The 25,587-nt window shown below is 34.0% G+C and overlaps 1 protein-coding gene and 1 long non-coding RNA gene across 5 annotated transcripts in view; one reads left to right on the forward strand and one right to left on the reverse strand.

Annotated features, from left to right (window-relative positions):
* Positions 1 to 6,090: 6,090 nt before the first annotated feature.
* On the reverse strand, positions 6,091 to 8,900 carry LOC148781144 (uncharacterized). The gene is made up of 2 exons (XR_016060958.1): positions 8,528 to 8,900; positions 6,091 to 6,539 (listed from the first exon to the last, which is right to left on the reverse strand). It is a non-coding gene; the product is annotated as an uncharacterized LOC148781144 (long non-coding RNA).
* A 12,074-nt stretch (positions 8,901 to 20,974) lies between these two features.
* The window catches only part of LOC18432470 (uncharacterized), a 45,044-nt gene continuing 40,431 nt past the window's right edge, over positions 20,975 to 25,587 (forward strand). For 2 of the 4 annotated variants that reach the window (XR_016060959.1, XM_020666179.2), the window contains exon 1: positions 20,975 to 21,293. Coding sequence is in view for 1 of the 4 variants with exons in the window: in XM_020666179.2 (XP_020521838.1) it covers positions 21,276 to 21,293 (18 nt within the window). In the remaining 3 variants the exon portion in view is untranslated. The remainder of the gene's footprint in view (positions 21,294 to 25,587) is intronic. The other 2 variants (XR_016060960.1, XM_020666180.2) reach the window with 1 other exon arrangement.

Raw genomic sequence — 25,587 nt, forward strand, 5'->3', positions numbered from 1 at the left:
CCAAAGTTTAAAGTTCCAAAATTACTTCTAGATAGGGTTTTTTACCCGAACATTTGAAGATAGTCATATACCATATGCTCCAGCACCGTATATGATCTTTTGGCTTCAGGAAAACAAGGAAGCATTTCGAATTTTAAAGATTATTCAAAGATGATAATTAATTGTTTCCCTATCACAGGACACAAAAATTTAGATCTCAATTCTTTTATTATCAATATCATCAAAGTTTGTTCGACAATTATTAGAAAATTTATTCTCTTGTTACCTTTGCAAATTAATTTTCAAAAAGAAAAAAAAAAAATAGAAAATGTAGGAGTATTTATTGACTGGGGAAAACACTCTCTTGATTTGGTACAAAAATGTCATAATCACTCCTAACCTTTAAATGTAAAATTTGACGGTTAGGTGCATACTATTAACAACATCCGACATCTAAAAAGGTTTTTTTTCTTAAATTTTATAGAAAGAAATAACACAACCTGTCCGTCCAAATTTTACATCTAATGGCTTGAAGTGTCGTGACTTTTAATCTCGTTGCATACGGTCCCTTGTTACTGATTTCCCAATTCAACCCATGTTTTGTACGGCACATTGAGTAGGGAGGACATTATTTATTTCTTTCAGCTTATGGAAATATTTTTTATTAAAGGGGCATGTTTATCTTAATCAAATAATTAATTTACGCTTCCAAAGTAGTTATTACTTGAGGGCAAGTACCACCAAATATAGTATGTAGAAGAAATTATATTGTGAATGAGAATAAAGGAAAATATGAGATGGTCTGAAGTCTCGACCACAGATCTTGAGAGACATTTAAATATTTAAGTTTCTATTTAAAACAGAAATCCAAACAAGGCACTAAAACCAAAAAAACAAAAAGACAAAGAAGAGAGGGGAGAATCTACTCCAAAACAAGGGAAATATATTTCCCTTGTTTAACATTTATTAATTTGAAATTTTTCAATAATTTTATGGATACATTTTTTTAGGTTTAAAACTACGGAGTACCATAATATGCTCTATATGGTCATAATATGATCATGACCAGGTGCATATCACTTCCCATCATACATTGTCTTGATGTTATCACAACCATGTGGACCATATCATATCTTTTCTTAAAACTACCAATAGTCATATTAATAAATACACTTTTTTTTCTTCATATAAATAATGTAGAAAATTAGGGTATATAGTGACATTTTCACTATATTACAAGAGAGAATAAGGGGTATCTTTGTCGGTATTAGTAGAAAAAAAAAGTTAAGGTTTGAATAATCCAACCAATAAACAATAATCTACTTAGAGGGATGGCAAATAACCTAAGTCTAAATTATAACGTTCTTTATAATTTTGTTAAGGGATTGTATACAATGAGATCATTTACTTTTAATACAAGGTGGTCACAATTACGTAAACCATCCGATGTGAAATATAATAGTTTGGGTGCGTCATAAACTTCTAAAAAATTTCCTTTGAAATTTGAGTTTGATTGATGGCATAAATGCAGACATCTAATTTCGCGTCTAATGATCAAGATTAATTATGAACACATTATACTAAAGATAAATAGTTTATTGTATACGTTTCCATTTTTTAGTTATAAGTTATTTCTTTCCCTTATTTGGAAACTTATGTGATTGGTTCTATATATTATGTTTAGAGACTTATGTGATTCTTGCTAAATTATACATATGATAGGCGGTAATGAGGTCACCCACTCCTCACCAAAAGTAGGAATGGAGTTATCTTCACCAATAACGGTTTACCACTATCTTCCACTACATAAAACACACACACTCTCTCTCTCAAATAACCCATCTCTCTCCATATATTTAGAGTTCTATCTCTATATAAAATAATCGCCTTGACTAAATAAATTAATCTCTCTCTCATTGTTTGAGAGAATTTGAAACGTGGATACCATTTCAATGGCATACATCCAATGAAAAGTCTGCACTTCAACTTTTTTTTTTCTTTTGATAATTCAGTGGAGAAGACATGACCCTGCTCATTTTTTTGATTGATTTAGAAGTTAGTTTTTTTTTAAAGATGTTAGTGGGGTGGTATCAGTTAAAATAAAAACCACAACGTGGTGACTAGTCAGCACTTACTTCACTATATTTTTATTTTTTGTTAGGGTTTACCTACCAAAAATTGACCAGTGGTAATCAACATCAATCACCATACTAGAAATAAATATAAATATTTTATGCAATAAAACCTTTGGAATGTTGGTTGGTATAAATGAGTTTGGGCCTAACTCAAGAAAAATTCAATTGAAAATTCAGAAATAGAACTTCGAATTGTGTTTGGCCAGAGTGAGAATGGCTGAGTTCCCATGTCCTTTTGCCAAATTTGGAAATATAAAATTGTAAAAGCAAGGAAAAATTTATCTCTCTATATTTTATGTTTGGATGGGGTTCTTATGAGTCAGCCAATTCATATTGTACATATGTAGGCCCCCTCTCAAATCTATCTCCAAGATGGATTTTTAATCCAAAATTTTAGGGATTCATGATCTAATATTAGATGATCATGAATATGAAAAAATAAAATAAAATTTTCAACATTTAAAATTTGATTTTTTTATGGATATTTCTACAACATCCACAGTTATTTTAGGCCCGTCGGTTTCTCACAACATCCATCTTAAAGATGGACTTCAGTAGGTCAACTGGCTCTTGTGCCCACTGACTCATGAAAAACTTCTCTCTATATTTTACTTTTAAGCCTCATTTTCTGAGAGTGTGTATTGTATTTTATTTTATTTTTTATGCATGGGATTAAGCTCAAATTTTAGATGTCTGTACTTCTCGTTATCACAAACTTGTAAAAACATAAAGTAGAGTATTTTGGTTATTTTATTTCTTTCAAATTACTTATGAATTGTATTTAGGTCATTTTATTTCTTTCAAATATTTTTTATTTTTTACATATGCAAATGATGGTGAGCAATATGGAAGCCTCGGATTCACGCTTAAAGTGTGCATAAAATAAATTAAAATTCAATATTCGCTATCAAAAGTAGACTGGAGCATAAAATATAATGCAACCATACGTTAACAAGTAAAGTTCCAACCTTATGTAAACTTTATCCTTTATTAAAATTGCATAAAACACCAATGCTCTAGCTAATGAATCCTGAATAAGTAAGAGTGACTTTGTTGTTTTCATCAATTAAGTGGCCTTAGCTAGATAACATCGATACCTCTACTCCCAAGTTGGTGGTTTCACATAAAAAACAAGTCATTCTTTTAAGGATTCTATGAGAACCTGAAAGAAGTGAGGGTAATGTAGACACCCTATGCAGTTGAGGCAATTCCTAGGTCCGTAAAGCTTCATAATCCAAGCCATAGTTGCCTTTCCCTAACAAAACCTTGACCTTAAACCTATAAAATACACTGCCCTTAGTCATCTTGAACTTATTTTGTCCTAATACAAGAATACATGTATTTTAGAATGACATCAAGATACCTAGAAACCAACTTTTAAGAGTCCAAATACCATAACCCACCAAAACATCATTGAAATTGCCAAAATTTGTTCTAGTTTGTAGATGATTTCATAAGCGTTTAAATGGTCCAAGAATCACCCAATACAATGCAATGGACAAAATATTAAAAATTATAAATAAATAAATAAAAATCTATTTCGGTCCTCTAGGCACTTGTAACCAGGTGGTCTGCAACTAATTCCGAGTCAAGTAATCTCAAAGTACCAAGGAGGAGACTGGCTTGCCCTCTATCACTCTGATCCAAGCCCTAAATCTGGGTTTTGTCTCTTTGATCCCGACCGTGTTCTTTTTCTCAAATCTTAATTGATTTATTTTTTATATTCCCAACATCTTATTGTTTAAAATTAAATTTCTCCATTTCTCGTTTAGTAAGGCTTTGGTGAATCCTAGCCAGCGCGACCAATGGTATGTGGAAAATGAGAGATTATCCACTAATCATAATTTGGTGGACCTCACTTCTCTACTTTCTCTTTTTTAAAATTTGACTATTAAGCTTGACACAAATTAGAGTGGGAAAGTCTTAGATTTTTCGGCCCGGATTTGGAAGTAAACATGTATTTACGTTATTTGGCTCGACTTAAGTGGCCTAAATGAAAAACTCCCCCCATCTCACTAACTATAATCTAGTGGCCTGAGATAAATGATAAACAAAGGATATGTGATTTTCTCATCAAAATTTCTTTCCCTAAGTTGGGGATCTAAATATGCCAGGGCATTTTGGCAATTTATCCAGTGAAATTACGAATAGGTGGTTGGTCAAGATTGCATTATCCAAAACAGGGGAGTTGTAGATGTAGATTTTTTTTATATAAAATAGTTAAAGAGGTGCTCGAGTGAAATGATCTTACAGCTCCATGCTAGTCAACCATGGCATGGCATGGCATGGCATGCTTGTGATGTTTATGTTTGCCGATTGCCTACCAAAGAGGGTTGTAAGGCTTTCAGAGGTCCCGTCCCCTACATTTTTTAATCTTTTAACCTCTTTCATACGACATGATTGAGATTTATAATTTTATCCTGAAAAATGGGAAAGGGCTCATTTCCTCTTACTTACAAATAAAATAAAATGGAATTCTAGAGAATTTCACTCATATCACATCACTATCTAAAATTCATCAATTGTTTGATAGTTTTTTAATTTTTATAATTTTTTTAGAAATCTAATTAACTTAAAAATTGTGGGTATGTGAGCAAGAATATAAAATTCCAAGGATTCATTTAACTGAAAAGTTTTGGTGACATTTTTTCAAATAAAATACAAATACATCATTATAGGCCCTACCAAGTACTAAAAACCCTGAGGATAATAACAAACTGCAAAAAGGATAGGTGTTCATGCGGTGTCTAACAGTGAAGCATGGTAGGAAGGAAAGGCTCTACAGTGATTGTCTCTAATTGTTCTTGGTGTTGTTTAGTTGGTTACTTGGGCAATGTCTCTAATTGTTCTTGGTGTTGTTTAGTTGGGTACTTGGGCAATGTGTGGCATTCGATCGGTCGAGGGTAGAGTTAGGATGTGTTTCATAGTTGACTTAGCTTTTTTCTCTTATTTTATTTTTTTGTTTTCTTCCTATTGTAACTTTCATGCTATGCTCCTTTATCTAATGAAATTTATTTTGGCGTAATGGGATTAGGGTTGCGGTTGTAGCACCATTTGTTCTCCAACCAAGATCTAAGCTTTCATTCTCACCTAATACATTAAAAACCCATTAAAATTTAAAAAATTGATAGGGGCTTTTTGATCCTCACTGAATTACCCTACAAAAAAAAGAAGAAGGTCAGTCTTAGGGGAGGGGACTCCTCTTGCAATTAATTTGGGATTCTTTAGTAGTAGTTTGCAATTAATTTGGGATTCTTTAGTACTAGTTTCCTATGTGAATTCCCAATTGGGGACTCCGCTTGCAATTAATTTGGGATTATTTAGTAGTAGTTTTCTATGTGAATTCCCACTTGGGATTGTCTACAAAGAGAACATTTACCTTTATTACAAGATCTAGGGTGATATGGTTTAGAGTCACAATTATTCCCACGCTTTTATCTTTTGTATAAAGAGGTCATAATCATTTTATGTTTTATATAAAGAGGTCGTAATCGTCATGTTCTATAAATTTCATAATGGGTAGTTGTAAGAGTGTCATTGAATAGACACAAAATTCAAAAAAAAAAATCTCAAACTTCATGACTCACCCCAACCGACCATTCAATTTAACATCTAATAAGTAGGAATAGTTGTGATATCCTCGTAATAAAGATAAATGGTCTCTTTTTAGACAATCCCAATGAGACCATTTACCTTTGATACAAGGAGGTCACAATTACTTATAGTCATTTGATCCGAAATCTAATAGTTTGAGAAGATTTTTTTTGAACTTTGAGCTTGATCAATGTAATGAATACAACCATCCAATGATCAATATCAATTGTGACAATCTTGTACCAACTGTACATGGTCTCATTGTATATTTTTCCAAAGATAAATGATCTCTTTGTAGATAATCCCTTCCAAATATCCCTGTACGGTAAGCTATAAACTGCCTCTTGTAACTGCTCATTGTATGACTATACAAAAGTTTTAATTTTTATCTTTTTAAATGGAACTTATTTTTTGTTATGACTCATCCATCTCATGACTTCCATAATAGACGGTACAGATCATAATTATTTTTCCGAATAATCAACAACTCTCTCTCTCTAATAGCATATTTAGTTGCTTTTTTTCATTGTCATGAAAAATAGATGTTGATCTCAAATACCATCATTACATACAAGACCTATAAAATGGCACATATGAGTTAATTTACATGATAGAAAGAGGGAGAGAAAGAGAGAAAACGATAGTTCCTGAACCTACACTACATCCAACAGTGGTACCTAATAATTCCGATGGCTTTGACAGGCAAGCCCCACATTTCAGCAGTAATTTCCTCCCTAAAGTGTCCCACAAAGTCAAGGTCTTCTCTATACTGAGAAATTGATCACCAGTTCGTTGTCTTCATCATCATCTTCATCGTAATCTTTAAGTTGGCTGTTTTCACACCAACAAGAACACATCCATAGCACGTTGGACAAGTGTACAGAGGTCGATTTGGACCGAATTGTACATTTGTCCCTAATGGGATAACATCTATTTTAGGATAATGTTTTTAATTTGAAAAATTTTTAAACCATCTTCAATTCAGCTTGTGATCCCTTTTTTATTGCTCTAGAATGAAAAATTACATATTCCGAAACCAAACTTCAGTTTACATAATCTTAGAGATGGATAAAGATATTTGAGACATGTTGTATTGGCAAGAGGAGTAAGAGTACAATTAAATCCTTTTTCTAGAACTCTTCTTCTTACATTTGGCTCTCTAGATGCATGACTTTTAAGGGAGGAAGGTCAAAACTTCCACGCCTTTGAAGTTCATCTTAAAAAGCCGTGGCCATTATTAAGGTGTGAAATCAGAGAAAGAAACCACGTGCAAAGTTATTTAAAAAGAGAAAGAGAGAGAGATGAAAAAAATAGACTTTATGAGACACCCTGGCCATTGAGGGTGATTTTTTTATTTTTTCTGTGAGAAAGGTTAAATAAACAAGGGACCTCTCCTACACGGCATGGAAACATATATACTCCCCTCCCTTCTCGAAAAAAAAGATATATATTCCCCCCATCCAGCCGTTCAATTTTGATAAAGTCAGACCGTTTGATCTAGATCCGATGCTGCAAGGTATTTTATTTTAAAATTTTTATGCAAATTATATGAATATTGGTACACTAGGGCGCAGCACTTAAAAAAATATTAAGAAATATTTTTGGTAAAAAAATAACCCTAAAACTTTTAGGGGAATTTTAGTTTTTTCATTTTATTGAGAATATTTTTTCTATAGGAAAAAGTTTAATAGAGGAATGGATGTTCAAAATATTTTGTTTTGTAAAAAAAAAATTAAAAATAGAGGGTATGAGTTTTATAGAGTAGAAACATATAGAAAAGCTTGCCCAACATAGTGTCCCAAAAAAGGGCACTTAAATAAAATTTTAGCACTTGTTCACGGGTGTCTAAGAGGGCAAGAGAGAGAGGGAGTTATCACATCATCTATCAAATGGGTCAAAAATTTGGCCTGCACCACACCCCCACATGCTTCCAAAGATTCCCCAACCGTGGCCCAACCACGTACGCATACATCCCACTCACTCAAAATCAATAATAACAAGTAAGCCTCATCTCTAAAATTTTACTTTTAGTGTAAAAAACTTTACGATTGGAATCAAATTTTAGTTATGAAATTTACAATTTTAAAGTCGTTATAAATTGAACACATATGTAAACACTTGAAAATCTTGAAAATAGCCGATCGAGATAACGTATTACAAAATCCACTATTTTTAAAACTTTAAATTATTACATCTCAAGATCGAGATGATCAATTAGATCATTCTCCAAGGAACACTCTCATCTAGAGAATTTTTATATGCATGTCAATAGTATAAGGTTACAACTGTATAGAAACCATTCCCTAAATTTACAATTCACTACTAAATTTACCTTACCAGACCAAATTTCACACATTCCATACTCTATTTTTTCCTTTATTTTCTTGGTGGTAACTCCAATTTAGGAGCAAAATTCTCAAAATAAATGACTAAACAATCTATATACCGAAGAACAAGGAAACAAAATGAATAAAACAACCATACTTATAAGAAATAAACAATCACCAACTAAAATCAAAACAAAGTAATTTCTGTAAAAAAAAAATAGAGCTTATTCTTATTATCACCATAATCTCAAATTTTTCTCCAAACCAAAGCCTTTCATAGAGCAAAAGCTCCATTTTCTTTTTATTTGGTTCATATTTTTATGCTTATTTGTCTCTCCCTGTTCGTCAAATTCATACCCATCCCCAAATTTTGTACGTAATTATTATCCCAAATCTATGCATAGTACCCAGCCTATATCTCTCTCTCTCTCTCATTCATGTACCACTACCACATCCTGTGCAGTTACAAGAGCGAGGAGCAAAAGCACATACACCAAAGGGCTTATCAGGAAGGTTGCAGTCTATGTGAAAGCAGCATGGCATATTGGTGCATAGGCTTGGGTCAGCTCCCGGACCGGATGGGCAGCACCGACACGACTGACACAACTCAAATGGATCGAGCCTACGTCTCAAACCCGCTTCTTGGTCCCAAGTGAAGAGCTTGTGCTCTACGAGCCCACTTGGTGATGGCATGTACTCGATGAATCCTGAGCTTGTAGTGTTTGGGCTCGAGCCCAGCCGAACCTGGTGGCTCGACGAGGGCTTGGTAGGCTCGGACCGGGTTGGGGTTGTTATGCTTAGGAGGAGGAGGAAGAGCACGAGATGGGGAACCGGAGGAGACGCCATTGCTGCTTGTGCTTTAGAGGCCGTTTTGAAAGAGAGGATGAGCTTTATGGAGGTGCGTTGATGTTTATTTTTAGTGGGTTATTTGTTTTGGCCTCAAGAAATCGTGTAATGATAATTACGTCCAATGGAAATGGAATTTCATTTGTGAGAAATTTGGGTGAGGTTTGTAGAACGTGCCCATATTATACTATACAAGTAAGGCACACTTCTAAAAGTTAATCAGAATATATGTAGTTTCGATGTCAGAAATCTAAAGTTAATCAGAATATGTAGTTTCGATGTCAGAAATCTTACGAGGTGGCCCAACCACGTACAGATACATCCCACTCACTCAAAATCAATAATAATAAGGGTAAGGTTGTATAAAGCGACCTTGTCGTACCATAGAAGTACCGCTCATCTCTGAAATTTACTTGGAGATATAGTTCCAAGTTATGATGGTTTCAATTTTATTTTTAACTCTAGTTATGAAATTTAAAATTCTAAAGTTGTTATAAATCGAACAGATCCATAAACATTTGAAAATTTTGAAAATAGACGACTGATATAACTTGTTACAAGATACATTATTTTTAGGACTTTAAATTATGTTTTCTTCATATCGAGATATCTCGAGGCCGAGATGATTAATTGGATCATTCTCCAGCATCAGAACACTCTCATCTAGATAATTTTTTATATGCACTTCACTTCGATAATATAAGGTTTCAACCTTATAGAAATCTTTTCCTAATGTTAATATCCACCACACATTACAATTCACTACTAATTTTACCTTACCACAAATTTCACACGGTCCATTTTTTATTTTTTCCTTTCTTTTCTCGGTGGTGACTCCCATTTAATTTCGCAAAATAAATGACTAAACAATCCAAATACCAGCGAAAAGGGAAACCAAATGAATAAAACAACCATATTTATAAGAAATAAGCAATAACCTACTAAAATCAAAACAAAGTAAACTCTGTAAACAATAAATGGATCTTATTCTTATTATCACCATAACCAAAATCAAAGCCTTTCAAGCAACGAATGCCCCATTTTCTTTTATTTGGTTCATATTTGTATGTTTATTTGCCTCTCCATGCTTATAATAAGAATCTTTCTATCTCATGTGCCACTACCACATCCTGTGCAGTTACAAGAGCTAGGAGTAAAAGTGCACGTACCAAAGGGCTTATTAGGAAGGTTGCAGACTATATGAAAGCAGCATGGCTTATTGGTGCATAGGCTTGGGTCGGCTCCGGGACCGGATGGGCAGCATTGACACGTCTCGCACACCCCGAATGGAGCCGCTTCACCCACGCTGATGGTCCTATGCTCTACGCCACTTGGTGATGGCATGTACTCGATGAGTCCAGAGTTTGTGGTGTTTTGGCTAGGGCCCAGCCGTGTTGGGTGGCTCGACGAGGGCTCAGTAGGCTCGGACCGGGTTGGGTTTGTTGTGCTTAGGAGGAGGAGGAAGAGCACGAGATGGAGAGCCGGAGGAGAGGCCATTGCTGCTTGTGCTTTTGGAGGCCGTTTTGAAAGAGAGGAGGAGATTTGTGGGGAATTTGATGGTCATTGTTTTTGGTAGGTTGATGTTTATTTTTGGTAGGTTATTTTTCACCGCCTAAAGAAGAAAGGAAAAAGTACATGTGGTCTATCAAGTTAATATGGAAGGTAACTTGATATGGAAGGTGTATATGGTTAATGATAGATACAATAAATCTAGGTATACTTTAGGTGTCTTTCACATGAGGGTGCGGTTTGTATAGAGCCTAAGCTCTAAACAATCAAATTAGAGCCGACTTTCAAATAGTGTCAATAAATGTAGTTTCTATATTAAAAATCTTGTGATAGCCTTAAAATATATTTTTATATTTATTTATAAAATTTAAAGCTTAAAAATACAAAATACATTATTTCCAAACTTGAAATCCATTTTTTTCCTCAGGAACATACATCTTGATGTCGAGATGATCAATTTGATGATATTTGGAGCTCAAAACAACCTCTTCTAGTGAAATTTTTGAGTTTGGATCAAATTTGATTGTTTAGAACCTCGGCTCTATTTAAAAGTTTTCCTTCACATAATGATGAATGCGTCTAATAGAATGGTTGAGGTTTCTATGAGACCTAGGTTTCATAGAAACAAAATAGAGCATCACCTCAAATCCTCATCCAAAAAATACTTTCGACAATGGAAATTTCCATGTTGGCTCTAAAATCACTTTCTAATATCAAGAAATAAATTTGAAACTCAAAAAATGGTACAGATCTTGCGGATCTACAAACCCTTATTTTGAACAAAATGAACGGTCTAGATAATTTGTTACAATATATATTTTTTAAAGAGTTTGAAATCTTAATTTTTTTCACAACTATAATTTTCATGCCAAGATGATCGATGTAAAGATTTTCCAATGCTTGAATTTCAAATTTCGATCAGTTATGAGGTGAGGCTTTATTTATTTTGATAGTGTTGCATCACTATCAAACTACTTTCCTTTACTTAACCCTTTAGGGGTTTGTTTTCTTAATTCACAGACATAATTTGGAGGGATATAGGTGATATCTTTATTTATAGGATAAAGTTTATAAAGGTTGCATCCTTAAAATGTAGAATTGCATATGCACATAAAAAATCCATCAAAAAATATTGTTTTAATGTTGAAAAAATCCTCTAATTAATCATCTCGACATCAAGATGTACGAATGTAAAGAAAAAAAATATTTAGAGTCTCATAAATAGTGCATCTTGCAGTACATTTTCTAGACCATCCATTTTTTAAGATTTTCATATGTTTATATATCTATTTGATTTTAACCATCTTTGGAGTTTAAAATTTTATAATTAGTTATGAAAATAGACTTAGAGATAATCCTAAAAAAAAATTTCACCAAAATTACATGTTATGATAAAATTTAGAGTTAATTGGATTGTTTAAGATCGCAACCTTATAAAAACCACACCCTTATTTATATCGCACCAGAATATTGTATTCATCTGTTGGAGCACCCCAAAATATTACATGCTTCTGCTGGAGCATAATGTATATTTACTAAACTCTAATTATGACTATTTTTAGGACCCTTGATTTTGGGGTACCTAGTGACCATGCTAAAAAGGAGGAGGAAAATATTGATATGTACATTATGTCCTTCTTAACAAATTTTACCAAAAATAAAAAAAATGAACGTTCTCTAATTGAACTGAGAGTATCTAATATTTTGATGATCTGATTTAAGTCTTAAGGATTATGTTCAGGCTCACGTTTTTAAAACACATAGTTGGGTGTGTCATTTTTATGTTAAAAAATATAGAATTCTCAAATGTTATGTGTAGTCCATTGTACACCTTAGCCGCCAAATTTCATGCGATTGCTAAAAATAATACGACCTCTTTGTATCAAAGGTAAATGGCTCTCGCTTTCTAGTTTTCCCTTAAAGGTCTTGTTCTAAATGGTGTGCTTTAACCAAAGTATGGGTGGTTTTACCCTAAACTATATGTGGACCAATTTTTGACCAAGTATACATATGTAATTGACTATGTATTTATGGATCTCTTTTATTAGCTTGGTGCAGTTTTTAAGGACAGGAAAATACTTAGGACTTTGTGTACCCAATTTTGACTGGTGGCATTTTTGTCAGTTATTAATGCATATCAAAGTTTTATATTCTTTTCTATTCTGTTAAAAATATATTTTTGTTTTATTAATATGTATGTGAACATACGAATATTCGACTAGGAAGTGGGTAAATAGATTAAATTAAGGTGTTGTCATCTCGATCCATGTGTATTGCATGTGGGCTGCTACCCAATGGCATGGAACTAAAAACCCCTCACTTAGTCCCATCAATCATAGGCTAAGAGAATTTATGCTGCCTGGGGACCATATTGTCAATTCACTCCCTTGGGGAAAAGCCCATCTAGTGGTGTGTGTAGGTGTAAATAAACAGTAATCTACATGTGCCGGATAAAATAACTAAGTGGTATTAAACATGGGTGTGGTTTGTATATGGCCGAGGCCCTAAACAGTCAAAGTAAGGCACACCGTCAAAGAATGTCGAAATTTGTTGTTTCAGTATCATAAATCTTTATGATGGCTTGAAAATTTATTTTCATCTTTTAATTATAAAATTTAAAATTAAAAAATAGTATAGATTGAACACTTGAAAATCTAAAAAAATTTGACAGTTTGGATAATATAATACAAGATTTATTATTTCTAATACTTGAAATCTATTTTTTCTCATGTTCATACATCTTGAGGTTGAGATAATCAAATTGAGAGTTTTTTAGCATTGAAATATCCTCTTCTACTGAATTTTTTAGGTGCACCTTAATTTGATTGTTTAGGGCCTCACCCTTATATAAACTTATTCCATTAAACATAGACCATCTGGGTTTTCGATGGTCAAAATTAAGTGTTTAAGAACTCGGAAGGTTTTCTACGTTTCTTTTTTTTTCAAAAAAAAAAAAAAACTCATGTAAATAGTTCGTGGATCCTAAAATTTCTAAGTTGAAAAAAAGTGCTTATGGCTATATTTTTTTTCAAGGAAAAAAGTGTATGGTATGTGTTATGGCGGAGTATGATTATGTTATTCATGTTGTGACCATGATGTAGAGAGTTAAGAATTTACCCGGATTTGATCTGAAACTCGAATTTTGGACACTATCTGCATCCGGGTATGGATCCAAAATTTTGATTTGATGAGTCGAATTCAGATCCAAATAGTAATTCAGATAAGATATGAGTGCAGGTGGATCCGATCGGGATCTTACATGGTTATTAAAATATTAATACTATTTTATATATACATATATGTGGTGTTTTTTTGTTATATGTTATTTTATAGATATAAAATAATATATAAAACATATTTTTGGATCCGATTGGGTACAGATCCAAATTTGAATTCCATGTATACTTTTCGGATTTGCATCTGGATCCAAATATTCTGGATTCAATTGGGTTATACTTTTCGAATCCGAATCCGGATCCCAGTGGATCCAAACCCAATCCGACCGATTCTCAATGGTAGTCATCTCGTGCATGTCCACATTAAAGCAATTAGTTGTTAAAAACTATTATTTTCTCATTTGTTCTATAGGAGATGATCGTGATCCTATTTCACCGGATGCATACAAATTTAGATGTGCATTTTGTCTCAACAGTCCTTGTGAGACTATTTAGATGCGGCCTTACCTGTAGGAGTAAGGTTGTAGCCTTACAAAAACTATTCTCTTAGATGTATACCACACTGTATATATGCCAATAAATCCAAATTCCCATGGAGAAAAGTTTCTATTTGAATTGAAGTGCAGGTGAAGTTTGTATAACCACATGTAATACATACAAGTAAGGTCACCTTTAAATTTTGCCAGAAGATGTAATTCTTGTATTGAAAGCCTATGATAGCTTGAAAATTTATGTTCAATGATGATTATGAAATTTAAATTTTCAATAATTTTACATATCAAAAAGATCTATAAACATTTTAAAAAGTTGGAAAATATATTAGGCTAGATAATTTGTTACAAGAAGCACATTTTTTAGGGTTTGAGATTTTTTTTTTTTTTTTTTATATCTATTCATCTTGAAGTCGAGATGATGAATCATGGTGGTTGGGTGAAGGAATATTTGCCACTCAAGTCACGTGGATGTACGTGGGATCATAGCACGTGTGCCCAATGTATTTTATTGAAGTGAATAGCATATAGTCACGTGCCACCGGAAAAATAATGACTTTTAAAGCTTTATTAAGAGCTTGGGTTAGTAAATAATTAAAAGTTATTAGGAGACAGCTAACACAACTTTTGGTGGTTCATGGCATCTTGTAATCCTTTTCCCTCTGATGTTGTAATGCATTTACATTAATAAAATTTAGTAATATTATCAAAATAAAATAAAATAACATAAAGGAAACTAATTGGTGGGTCAAAAAACGAATTTCTACATTAGTGTCCCCTGGCGCACTCAACATTATAAATCCACCAATGAAGGCCTCACTTAGATTCAAAATGAAGGATATTAAAAAATATTTTATTTATTTATTTATTTTCATTCAGATGCATACTATACTAATCATGGCTTAGATTTTCAATCTTAAAATGGATTTTGGAAGGAGGACTCGTTTAAATATGTGAGGCGGGGGACTATGGTCCTGCACGAGCAAATAAATCGTTTGCTTCCATATACAAACGAACTATTTAGAAGGGTTTATGGAATTCTAGGATCCAGTCTAGAGGATTGTAAAAATATTTAAATAGAGAAAATGATTTGGAGTGCCTAAATACCCAGATACGGATATAAGAAAATTTGGGCACTCTATATTAAATCCTTTGTCATTTTTCTCATGAACTTGTATGATACAAATATTCCTCTTTTCTTCTCCTTTCTGACGGTGTTGATTGATTAGGTCACATCCTTAAAACTTGAGGTCATATGAACATTCCTTCTTTGGGGAATATGGGGTTGGAGGATCAATGGCTAGGAAGCCAGATGTATCAACAAAATAATATCCACCTCCATTTTCATGGTTAACATATCAAAATAAATATAAATAATATTCATTTTTAGTTTTTGCTCGAGATAGCAAAAGTTCATTTTGCTCCTTTCTAATTGTGAAATCTCAATAGGCATCTTTTTGTGTTTTTAGGTAGTTCAATGGGAAGAAAGGTCTCTACCTATTTTTTTCATTCTACAATGAATCTATTGAAATGAGGGAGGGAGAGAGAGAGAGGAACAATAATGAAGAAAAGCAGATTGGAATAATTTGGAAAAAAGTTATTGAAATGAGTAAATTTTTATTCGACCATATAACCTAAGATGCCACACTCTTTCTAGAAGCCATATACTTCACATAAGATCATAAATACTACACATTTCTGGGTTCGGCATGGACCCTATTGGGTCAGGTCCAGGTCGACTCGACCCAATATATTATATAAAATATATACAGTACAATATAAAAGATGTATTTTTTTTTAATTTTTTAGACCCGGTTCGGGCCTCCAAGTCGGATCTGAGTCCATGTAAAGCTTAGTCGGACCTGCTCAACTCAGGTGAGTCTCGATTAATGACTTGGATGAATCTTTTTGTTGTGTTCAATGAAAATCATTAGACTTGAGACTCTGTATACGACTCGGTCAAGCATGTGATAGACTCGAGCCTGGGACCTGGGCGATCCGTAGCCCGAATCATATTCTTCAAAAAAAAAAAAAAAAAAAAAAAAAAAAAAAAAAAAAAAAAAAAAAAAAAAAGAAGAAGAAGAAGAAGAGAGAGGAATAGAAACGTTACCAAAGGGGTGAATTAAATGGTCACTCATCACCTCCTGTGCTGATTTGAAAACATTTGTGACTGATGCCTGGATAAACCATCTTCATTCCTACTTTCCATCATCTCATCTTAAGAAATTTTTACACCAAATTTTTATTTTATTATAAAATTGTGTGGTGCATCTTATTTTTATTCATTAAAACTGCAACCTTATGCAAACTACGCCCAAAAAAAAGTAGTCCTACATATTCTTTAAAACAGGTGAGGGCAAATTTTATTTTCGAGTGCGTCTACTGTACTCCCTCGAGAGCGTACTAACATTTATTCCCTATGGGAAAAAGCACTTACTTGAGAGATTCCTTTTTATTTGAATTTTTAGGATCCATCTAACTATAACTAGATGACTATTTCAAATAAAATTTTGGATTTTTAGTAATTGAACGTCAAAATTATTCCATCAAAAAATTAGATGGTTCCGGTACAATTTTGGGATGGGATGCCACTCTTTGTAGGCACATAAAGAGCGAGTTAATTTTTATTTTTTCCTTCGAGATAGGTTGCAGGTTTCTATAGATTGCATCCCAAAATTGGGATCTAAAATATGATCCTAGTATAAGTTCTGATCGAGGGAGTAATGGATAGGATACTGCCGTGGGAGTAGGAAATCTTTGGCATCTCTAGATACATTATTGCATGAGTCTTGGATTGCTATGTTTTAGCACCATAAAATGCAAATCACGCTTCTCGACGCTATAGATTGTAAAGAAAGGGGTTGTGGTCGTAGTGGTAGTAGTAGTGGTAGCATACCCATGCTTCATATGCATGTTGTGGCTTCCATTGGCACTGATAACTTCCAAAACCATTAACTAATTGAAAATTTGATAGGGGCCTGTCGTCCCCAGTTAATTACCAAAAAAAAAAAATCGTAGATTCTGTCGTAGTTCATGGTTGTGACCATTGGCTAGATTTTGTGAGGCCTGCAGGCCTTTCCAAATTGATGTCATACTTTAAGAAGACAACCCTCCTTATGTGAAGAAAATATATATTTTTTGCATGGTAAAATTATATGAGAAAGCAGATTCAAAGGGCGTCATAGTGGAGAGAAAATATAGCGATAAAAGGGCTATGATTGGATCGATAGATAGAGATACGTTTCATCAATAATAAAACTTTTTTTTTTTGTGTTGTTTTATTTACAACTTTACATATAGCTAAAAAATCCAAAAAAAATGTTCGGTTATTAGAAAACTCTTCATTCGATCTCAAGATGTACGGATACAAAAAAAAAAAATAATATACATATATATATATATATATATATATATATATATATATATATATATATATATAAGTCTTAAAAATAATGCATCTTGTAAAACATAATCTATATCATCCACTTCCAAACTTTTCAAATTTTAAATATTGGCTTTGTCCACACCATTTTTTGAGCTTCGAAGCTCATAATTGGAGGCGAGCATTCCTTCGATTCTTTAAGATTGATGTCATATATAAACTGCAATCCGTTAAAAGTTCGTATAAGTTGCCAACCAGTATTTAAACCATGCTCGGGAAGCTGAACAGGTCATGCTAGGCCTGAGTTGGCTTGCCCAACTTAGAGAGTTAGATTCGAGCAAAAAAACAAAACAAAATAAAAAATAAACACAACATTACTATAAAATATCATTCAAATTTTAATTACTTGTTATCTAATAAGGTGTATAAAACAAGGAATGGGGCTAGGGTCGTAGTCGTAGCATCGCCACACTCAAGTACCACATCGTAGTATTCATTCATATGGTTGATACCCCCAATTAACACCTTTAAAATATATCTTCCCAATCTATCGAAAAAACGGTAGGGGATTGTCTTCCCCACTGAATTACCCAAAAAAAAAACAAAAGTGTATAAAATAATTTTAAAATAAAAAATTAGAATAATAGGACACATTGACCGTAGAAGGCAAAAAAACGAAGGGAAAAAAAAACTCAAAGATATTTTATTTTGTTTCAGATAATATTGTTAAGACTTTTGTATTTCAATATAATAGGAAAACTAGACGGCAATTTTGGGCAAATTTGGTGAAAAAAAATGAGATAGTCATCAAATATTACCAATTTCAAGTTCAAGAAGCCCGTTTTTTCGAGTCCCTTCAATGGCATAACCAACATTTATTTCTTTAAAAAATCTCAAACCATGAAAGAGAGCTATAAACTCAGAATAAGATGCAGTCTTGATTCCACAAGGATAGAAGCCCCCCGAAATTTGATCTTTTAATTTATTATATTTTGATTTTGGTTCAACAATTTTTTATAGGAAACTTTTAGATTGCCCCATTATCAAGTTTTTGAGTCTCATGATGATGATTTGGTTGATAAATGAGGGAGATTGCAACAACGGCGGATTGGGTTTATGGCTCAAATATAGGGTATGTTATTAAAAATCCTTACCCACATTTAAAATTTTACAAAATGGGTAGAAGTTTAGGGCTTTAGGTGGATCATTTGGATCCAAATTGATCAAAATAGATCCCGGATATGGATTAAAGGTTGTAAAAAAAAAAAGAAAAAAAGAAAAAAAGAAGAAGAAAGGGTACACCAGCCAACTAGCCCAAGTTAGAGGGATATTTGGCTGGGTACTCTCCAGGTTCGAGTCGACTTAGGATTCATGATTCCACTTGGCATACTGTAGACTGTTGGAGTAAGGTGCACTACAAAAACCCTCAAGAAAAGTTGTCAAAAAACCCTCAAATTGATCATCTCAACTTTATAATGAATGAATATTGAGGAAAAGGATTTTAAGCCCTCGTATACTGTCAAATATTTACGATTCTCAAATGTTTGTAGATCTATCAGGTAAGCATTTTAAGCTACAAAATTTATAGGACGCGGTTTATATGTCTCGGCTGACACACACTTAGAGGTGCATCCGCTCTCAATTGTCCATTTTAAGATGGATTTTGACTCCAACATTTTAAGTATAGATAATCTCCAACCTGAGAATCATTAATATGTAAATAATTAAAATTAAAAAATTAAAAAAATACTTTTGAGGACTCATTCAGTAAAAATTGACCAATCATTTTGATCTTTTTGGGAGCACCACTATTTGCATCCATCTTGATGATTAAGGGATGCAAACATGGAATTGTGTCCCCCAATACACAATAAACTCTTCCGAATTTATAAAAGGGATTTTTCCAATTTTATAAATGGTGAGTTTTGTATAAGGTTGTCTCTTTATACTGTGAAAAAAAGCACGGCTATAAAATTTACTTAGAAATGTCGTTCAATGTTGAAATCCTTATGCTGGTTAGATAATCTCTTTTCATTCTCAGTTATATAAGTTTTAAATTTTAAAATTTATAAAGATCAAGCAAATCAAGAATCACTTGAAAATTTTGAAAATAAACAATCTAGAAAACTATTTACAATATGCATTATTTTTTCAACATTGAAATTCTTTTTTTTCATGTCCACTCATCTCGATGTCAAGATGAGAGTTCTCCAATGCCGGAACACTCTCTTCTGTAATATTTTTTAGGTACACCTTATTTCATCACTATAAAGTTGCAATTTTACATTAACTTTTTCCTTTTATAAAGGTCAAAATATATATTTTGTTACATGAAGCAACATATTTCCCCAATGATTTGGAGGCCTTGCATGAGGCGCAACCTTAAGTATTTTGGCGATAACTTTCTTCCGGACATGGTTTTCATCGATCCCTGCTACGCGCCCTCTTTCTGTAACCCATTTTTGAGATGGATTTTGCACTTAATATAATTTTTTTGGTCAAGCTTTATGTGTTTTTCATACAACATAGAAATTATATCATTCCCCTTATCTAACCATCCAGTCTGAATGGAGGTTCATATTGCCCCAATTACAATTTCACGTCTCTACACTATTTTATTTTTTATTTTTTTCTATAAACTATTTTGGCACCAAATTTTGGACGTCTATTTATGTATTAAACTCTCATTAACGAAAAATATATAAAAATATTTTCAATAAAATAAAATGATAAAAAATACCCTTGAAAATTCAAAAGTTATTTTGGTCATTTTATTTATCAAAAAAATATTTTAAATATTTTTTATAGGTGCGTCCCAATGAGAAGATGGCCCGTACCAAATTTTATATTCATAAAATTTGTATAAAAAAAACTAAAAATAAAATCCTTTGAGACGTCGGATCTAAGATCAAACTATGAGTGGCTCTCTTGATCAAAATTGGACGGCTAGATGGTAGGGGGAGGATAGAACTTCTATGCTATAGGGAAACCATAAAAACCTTTTCAAATTTTTGTTTGGATAAATCATTTTGAGCTTAATCATTTAAGAATATATAATCTTCAGCATGGGAAATTTAAAATTTAAAAATGACAATTTTAAAAGAATAAATTTAGACCCTTAATTTGTTTTTGTGTAGGACTAATTTTTTTCGATGTGGTTTGCATAAGGTTGCAACCTCAAACAAATGTAAGATGCACCCCCAAAATTTATTATAATATATAATTTTGGTGTAAAAAAGTATGACGATGACTTGAGAATCCATTTTTCATCTCTAATTATAAAATTGAGGCTCAAAATGATTTACTCAAGTAGATCTTCATGGATCTTGAAAATAGATGGTATAGACAATATATTGCAAGATGTACTATTTTTGAGACTCAAAATTTATTTTTATACTTATACATTTTTGTTGTTGAAATGATCGGTTTTCCAACTTCAAAACAACTTTTTATGATGGATTTTTAAGCTACACCTTAATTTTATATTATATTTTAAGTTGCAATTTTATATAATTATTTTTCACACTTTATTCACAATATCCTTAGCATCGATTTGTGATGCTCAGGGACGCAATTGTAGAATTGCGTCCCCTGACACAAAAAGCAAATACGCGCCTCAAATTTCGAAAAGGTATACGTAATAAGAGAGAGGCTCAGAGAGGGGAAGCTCGCTCATTTTTTGGCGCGCATTTTAAAGGCAATGGTGAAGAATGTTATTCGTCTGAGAGAGTGTAAAACCCTAGTACTGTAGTTGTACAAGAGAGAGAGAGAATCCCTAACACTGTAGTAGTTCCTCTCTTCTCTGTAACTCTCTCCCTTCCGTTCCCCGGACAAGGATGGCTGCTGTCCTCAAGGTACTAAAACCCTACTACTCTCTCATCACCTTCCTTTTCTGTGATTCTCCATCCATTTTATGGCTATAGCAATCGATACCAAATGAGGAACAACGCCCAATATAGTTTTCCTTTTAGGTCATAATGGAAATACTTCTGGGTCTAAGCAAATTCAATTGAATGGTTCTTCTGGATTTTAAGGCATGGAGGCAACAATGCTTTGTCCAAAATGAGAATGTTTCGGACCATGAAAAAATGCATCTGGGTCAGGGGCTCTGTATTTGCTTTTGTTCTTAACAGAAAAATAATCAGGGGTTTCAGTTGATATAATACTTGTCCCGTGTCTGGTCTCTGCCTTGATAGCCCTCTAGCATAATTTTATTATTAAATTTGCTGGAATAATTAGGGCACTGGTTGTTGTAATGATTGTTTAGTCTATATCCTATACTTTCAGTTTTTTAGCGTTCTGCCAGTGTTGGCATTGAATTGTTTTTTCTGTAAACTACGTGCATTTGTGTGCACAAGGCATTTGTGCATTGCATTGTTTTATCTGAAGACTGTGTGTGTATGTTTTGGCGTGTGTGTATGTGTGTGCACGTGTATGCTTGTGCATTGCATTGTTTTATCTAAAAACTCCGTGTACGTGTGTGTGCCTGTGTTTTGGCGCCGCACTGTTTTGTGTGTCTGTAGATTATTCATTAAATAAGGGTATATTTGTGTTGAGCGTGTGTGTTTTGGCACTGCACTGTTTTATCTAAAAACTATGTGATTGTGTGTGTATAAGTGTGCATGCGCCCATATGTGCGTGTGAACTTTTTCATGACACCAACTTAAGCCGTGTAAGTTGTAGAAATATACTTCTCAAAAAGACAAAAAAGAACACTTTAGCTAGCTCATACGTGTTAGTAATCAATACAACGTTCTCACCTGATGTTTATTTATGAAGACCTGGGCTGTGCTTCATGCAAAGTATGCAATCTAATTTGGTATATGCCTCCTGCAACCATGATTTGATTGATTAGGCTTGTAGTTAACTTGGGCTGACCTTTGAACACTATGTTTTAAGGGTGTATTGACCAACCTTGTTTCCATCATTCCATGATTAATGTTCTGGACATTTTTTCTCACTTTGATGTGGCTGTTTTTTAAAATTTCGAGAGATACATGCTTTACATGCCTTTCAAATATTAGATGCATACTGTTCTTCTTTTTGAGCTGTTTAAACTGTAAACTTTGCCTTCAAGCCTAAGTGTGGAAACCTGTATCATGATTATAAAAGGTATCCCATGAATATGGTGTTTCGAGTTAATGTGTTGATGCACAGACGTTTCCTATGAGGATTGTGAAGATGGAGGAGGCCCATAACTGGGGCCTTTAGGGCTTCCCCCACCCCCGAAACATTGAAATTGTATTAAGTATACTAATGATTACAATGTCTCATGAGAAGTGAGGATGGCACCACAAGTCGGGTGCTCTACATGAAAAATTAGTCTAAAAACAAATGAGAGATAAAAAAATGATGACGGCTACTACAAATTTGGGAGCTCAACACCTTGTGATAGTCTTTGGTGCAGTCAGCCAGACACCAAAGAATTAAAAAAACCTGCTGAAAGACAGACAACTTTACAACAGAAGGCAAAAAAGATTGAAGAATAACTGGAAAAGGGGGGTGGGGAGGTGGGGAAAATATGAGAAAGTAATTTCTAGATAATCAGGAGAAGATAATTAGAAAGGTCGAAGGCATAAATAGTGGAGAGAGAGTGTGGGAAAGTTAGATAGAAAATGACATTGATCGATGGAGATTGAAAATATATAGAGAGAGTGTGATAGGTCGGGAGAATGAGTTAGAGATAAGATAGGAAAAGAGAGGTGTAGAGAAGAGAGGGAAAGGGTAAAAGGTTGAGCGAGATAAAGATGGGTAAGGCAGAAAATGATAAAGGGAGGTATAGAGAGGGTGGGAAATAGGAAAAAGTAGAGGGAGGGAAAGAGATAGAGAGGTGGAGAGGGAGTTGCAGCAAGTCATCCAAAAAAGAAAAGGTTAGAAAATGACATGGACCCTGCAAAAGTGCAATGGAAGTTGAGAGGCTTCTTCAAGTAGTGCATGTGGCACCACCCTCAGCTGTCCCTTCTCTGGCCAGAGCTTTGGAGCCTTGTGCTTGATGATGGTCAACCAATTGGAGGCAAAGTCAGACCTAAAAAAATGTTTGACATCTTTGAAGTTTGATGCCCAAAAAACGGTAAGATCATTGGTGCAGTCAGCTATGACAGGAATTGACCTCTTCTTAACCCTAAATTTCTAGAATTACGTTTCTCCTAGATTATCCACAGTATAGCTAGTATGGAGACTCTCCACAAAAATACATCTGATTTGAGGTATGGTGTTGAGAAGTAGGTGGAGAAAAGTTGTTTCCTCGTAGTTGGAGTGATCCATTGCCGATTGAAATCTCTTAGCATTTGGCCCTAGAGAGTAAGCCACACTGCATGGGAGAAAGAGGTGGATGTGTGTTTCTTCCGTTTCCAAATACATAACAACAATGATTTACCAGAGGAAAACCTATTCTTTGCAGTTAATCCATAGTTAGGTAACGGTTATAAATGTCCAGCCAGGAGAATGCCTGTACTTCGGTTGGGATGGGGTTAATCCATGTTATAATCAGAGTGGAGGTAGATGGGTAGAACACAGAGAGTGCTTGGTAAAAGAAATAGACAATAAAGCTTCTGGATTTGGTTTTGGACATGGTTTCTATGAGTCCATGTACAAATGAGTCACCTCTTAAAAATCTATTTTTGAGATGCATTATAGGACTTAATTTTTATGCGCATGTAATATCTAACATGGAGATCATGAACATAAATAAATAAATAAATTTTGAGAATTAGAAATAATAATTCTATTAATAAAACATTTGGACGTTAGTTTCAATAGTTTTTAGTTGAACCACCTATTTGCAGCCATCTTTAAGATGGATGCTTTATACATTGGGATTGCATATTGTAGAAATGCTATCCAGCCTGCATGAAACAATTTTCCTTTGGTTTTTGTCCAAATGATCTTGTCATTAGCCGAATTTTTGATAACTAGCAGGCTGTAGCAGGTGAACTAAATTTAATAGGTCCTTGGCCTCTGGGTCCAACAGGGGTCTTAATAAATGTTCGAGTCCAAATGACCCTACTGTTTAAAAACTCAAACAATTGAGCAATAGTGGCATTGGGACGGTTAGCTACAAGAAAGAGTTGCTGATCACGTGTCAAGTAAGGGTTGATGACCAATCCAAGTGATCCTTCCAGAAGGAGACTCTGTTGTCACCTTATTAGCTTTGTGTCTAATGAATCACATGAACCTATCTCCACACACATAGCTGCTGCTATATATACTAGAAGAGTTAGGGTTAGGTCTATTCTTTGTGAACCAACCGATACTATTAGTCATGTACTTGTTGACCTGGACCTCATGCCAAAGGAGATCATGATGAGATGTGAGGTGTCTCCACCATTTTCACAAGAGAGCCACATTCATAGATCTTAAATGCATATTCTTAACACTCCCAGGTGTTTAGGTTGGCAGACCTTCCAAGCTATCATGTGGATTTTATGCTCGGAGGCCTCTCCCAACCAAAGGAAAGACTTCATAAGGCACTCTAAAATTTTGATGACACACTCAAGCATAATGAAATGAGAAATAAAGGAAATAAGGATGATGGAGAAGAGTATTATGATCTCCTAGGGAGGGGAATCTTCCTTTTCACAGGGTCAGATGGTTTGAAATTCTCTACAAGTGGGTCACAGAAACTCTTCTTTGGTTTCCTGAGACACAAAGGAAGGCCAAGGTACTTGGAAGACATGCAGTTTGTCCCACACCTAATCTAGAAGCAAAGGTAGCATGGTCATTGCTATAGATAGCAACACCTATAAGCTTCAATTTGGCCATGTTGATTTTCATTCCCCTGGCCATTCAAAAAGGCAAAGGAACAGCCGAAGCTTGTTGACTATTCTTTCAGATGCATTGCAAAACACAAGGGTATCACCTGCTCATTGGAGATGATATATCTCATCACCTGATAAGAGGATTTAAAACCCAAGAGTGAGCCACATCGATAAGAGTTTAGAGAGAGTTCTACTGAAAACTTCCACCACTGTAGCAAAGAGGAACGAGGAGATGGGGTCTCCTTTACGAATACCATGATTTGCAGAGAAGTGGCATTTGGCATAGCCATTAATAAGAGCACAGAAAGGGGCATAAAAGATACATGCACAGATCAGTGGAGAACTTGGTCTATATTCGATAAGATGGGCCAATCAACATGTTCATAAGTTT

This window comes from Amborella trichopoda, chromosome 8 (assembly GCF_054954075.1).
Source record: "Amborella trichopoda isolate Santa Cruz 75 chromosome 8, AtrichopodaSantaCruz75HAP2 v2.0, whole genome shotgun sequence".
NCBI lineage: Eukaryota > Viridiplantae > Streptophyta > Magnoliopsida > Amborellales > Amborellaceae > Amborella > Amborella trichopoda.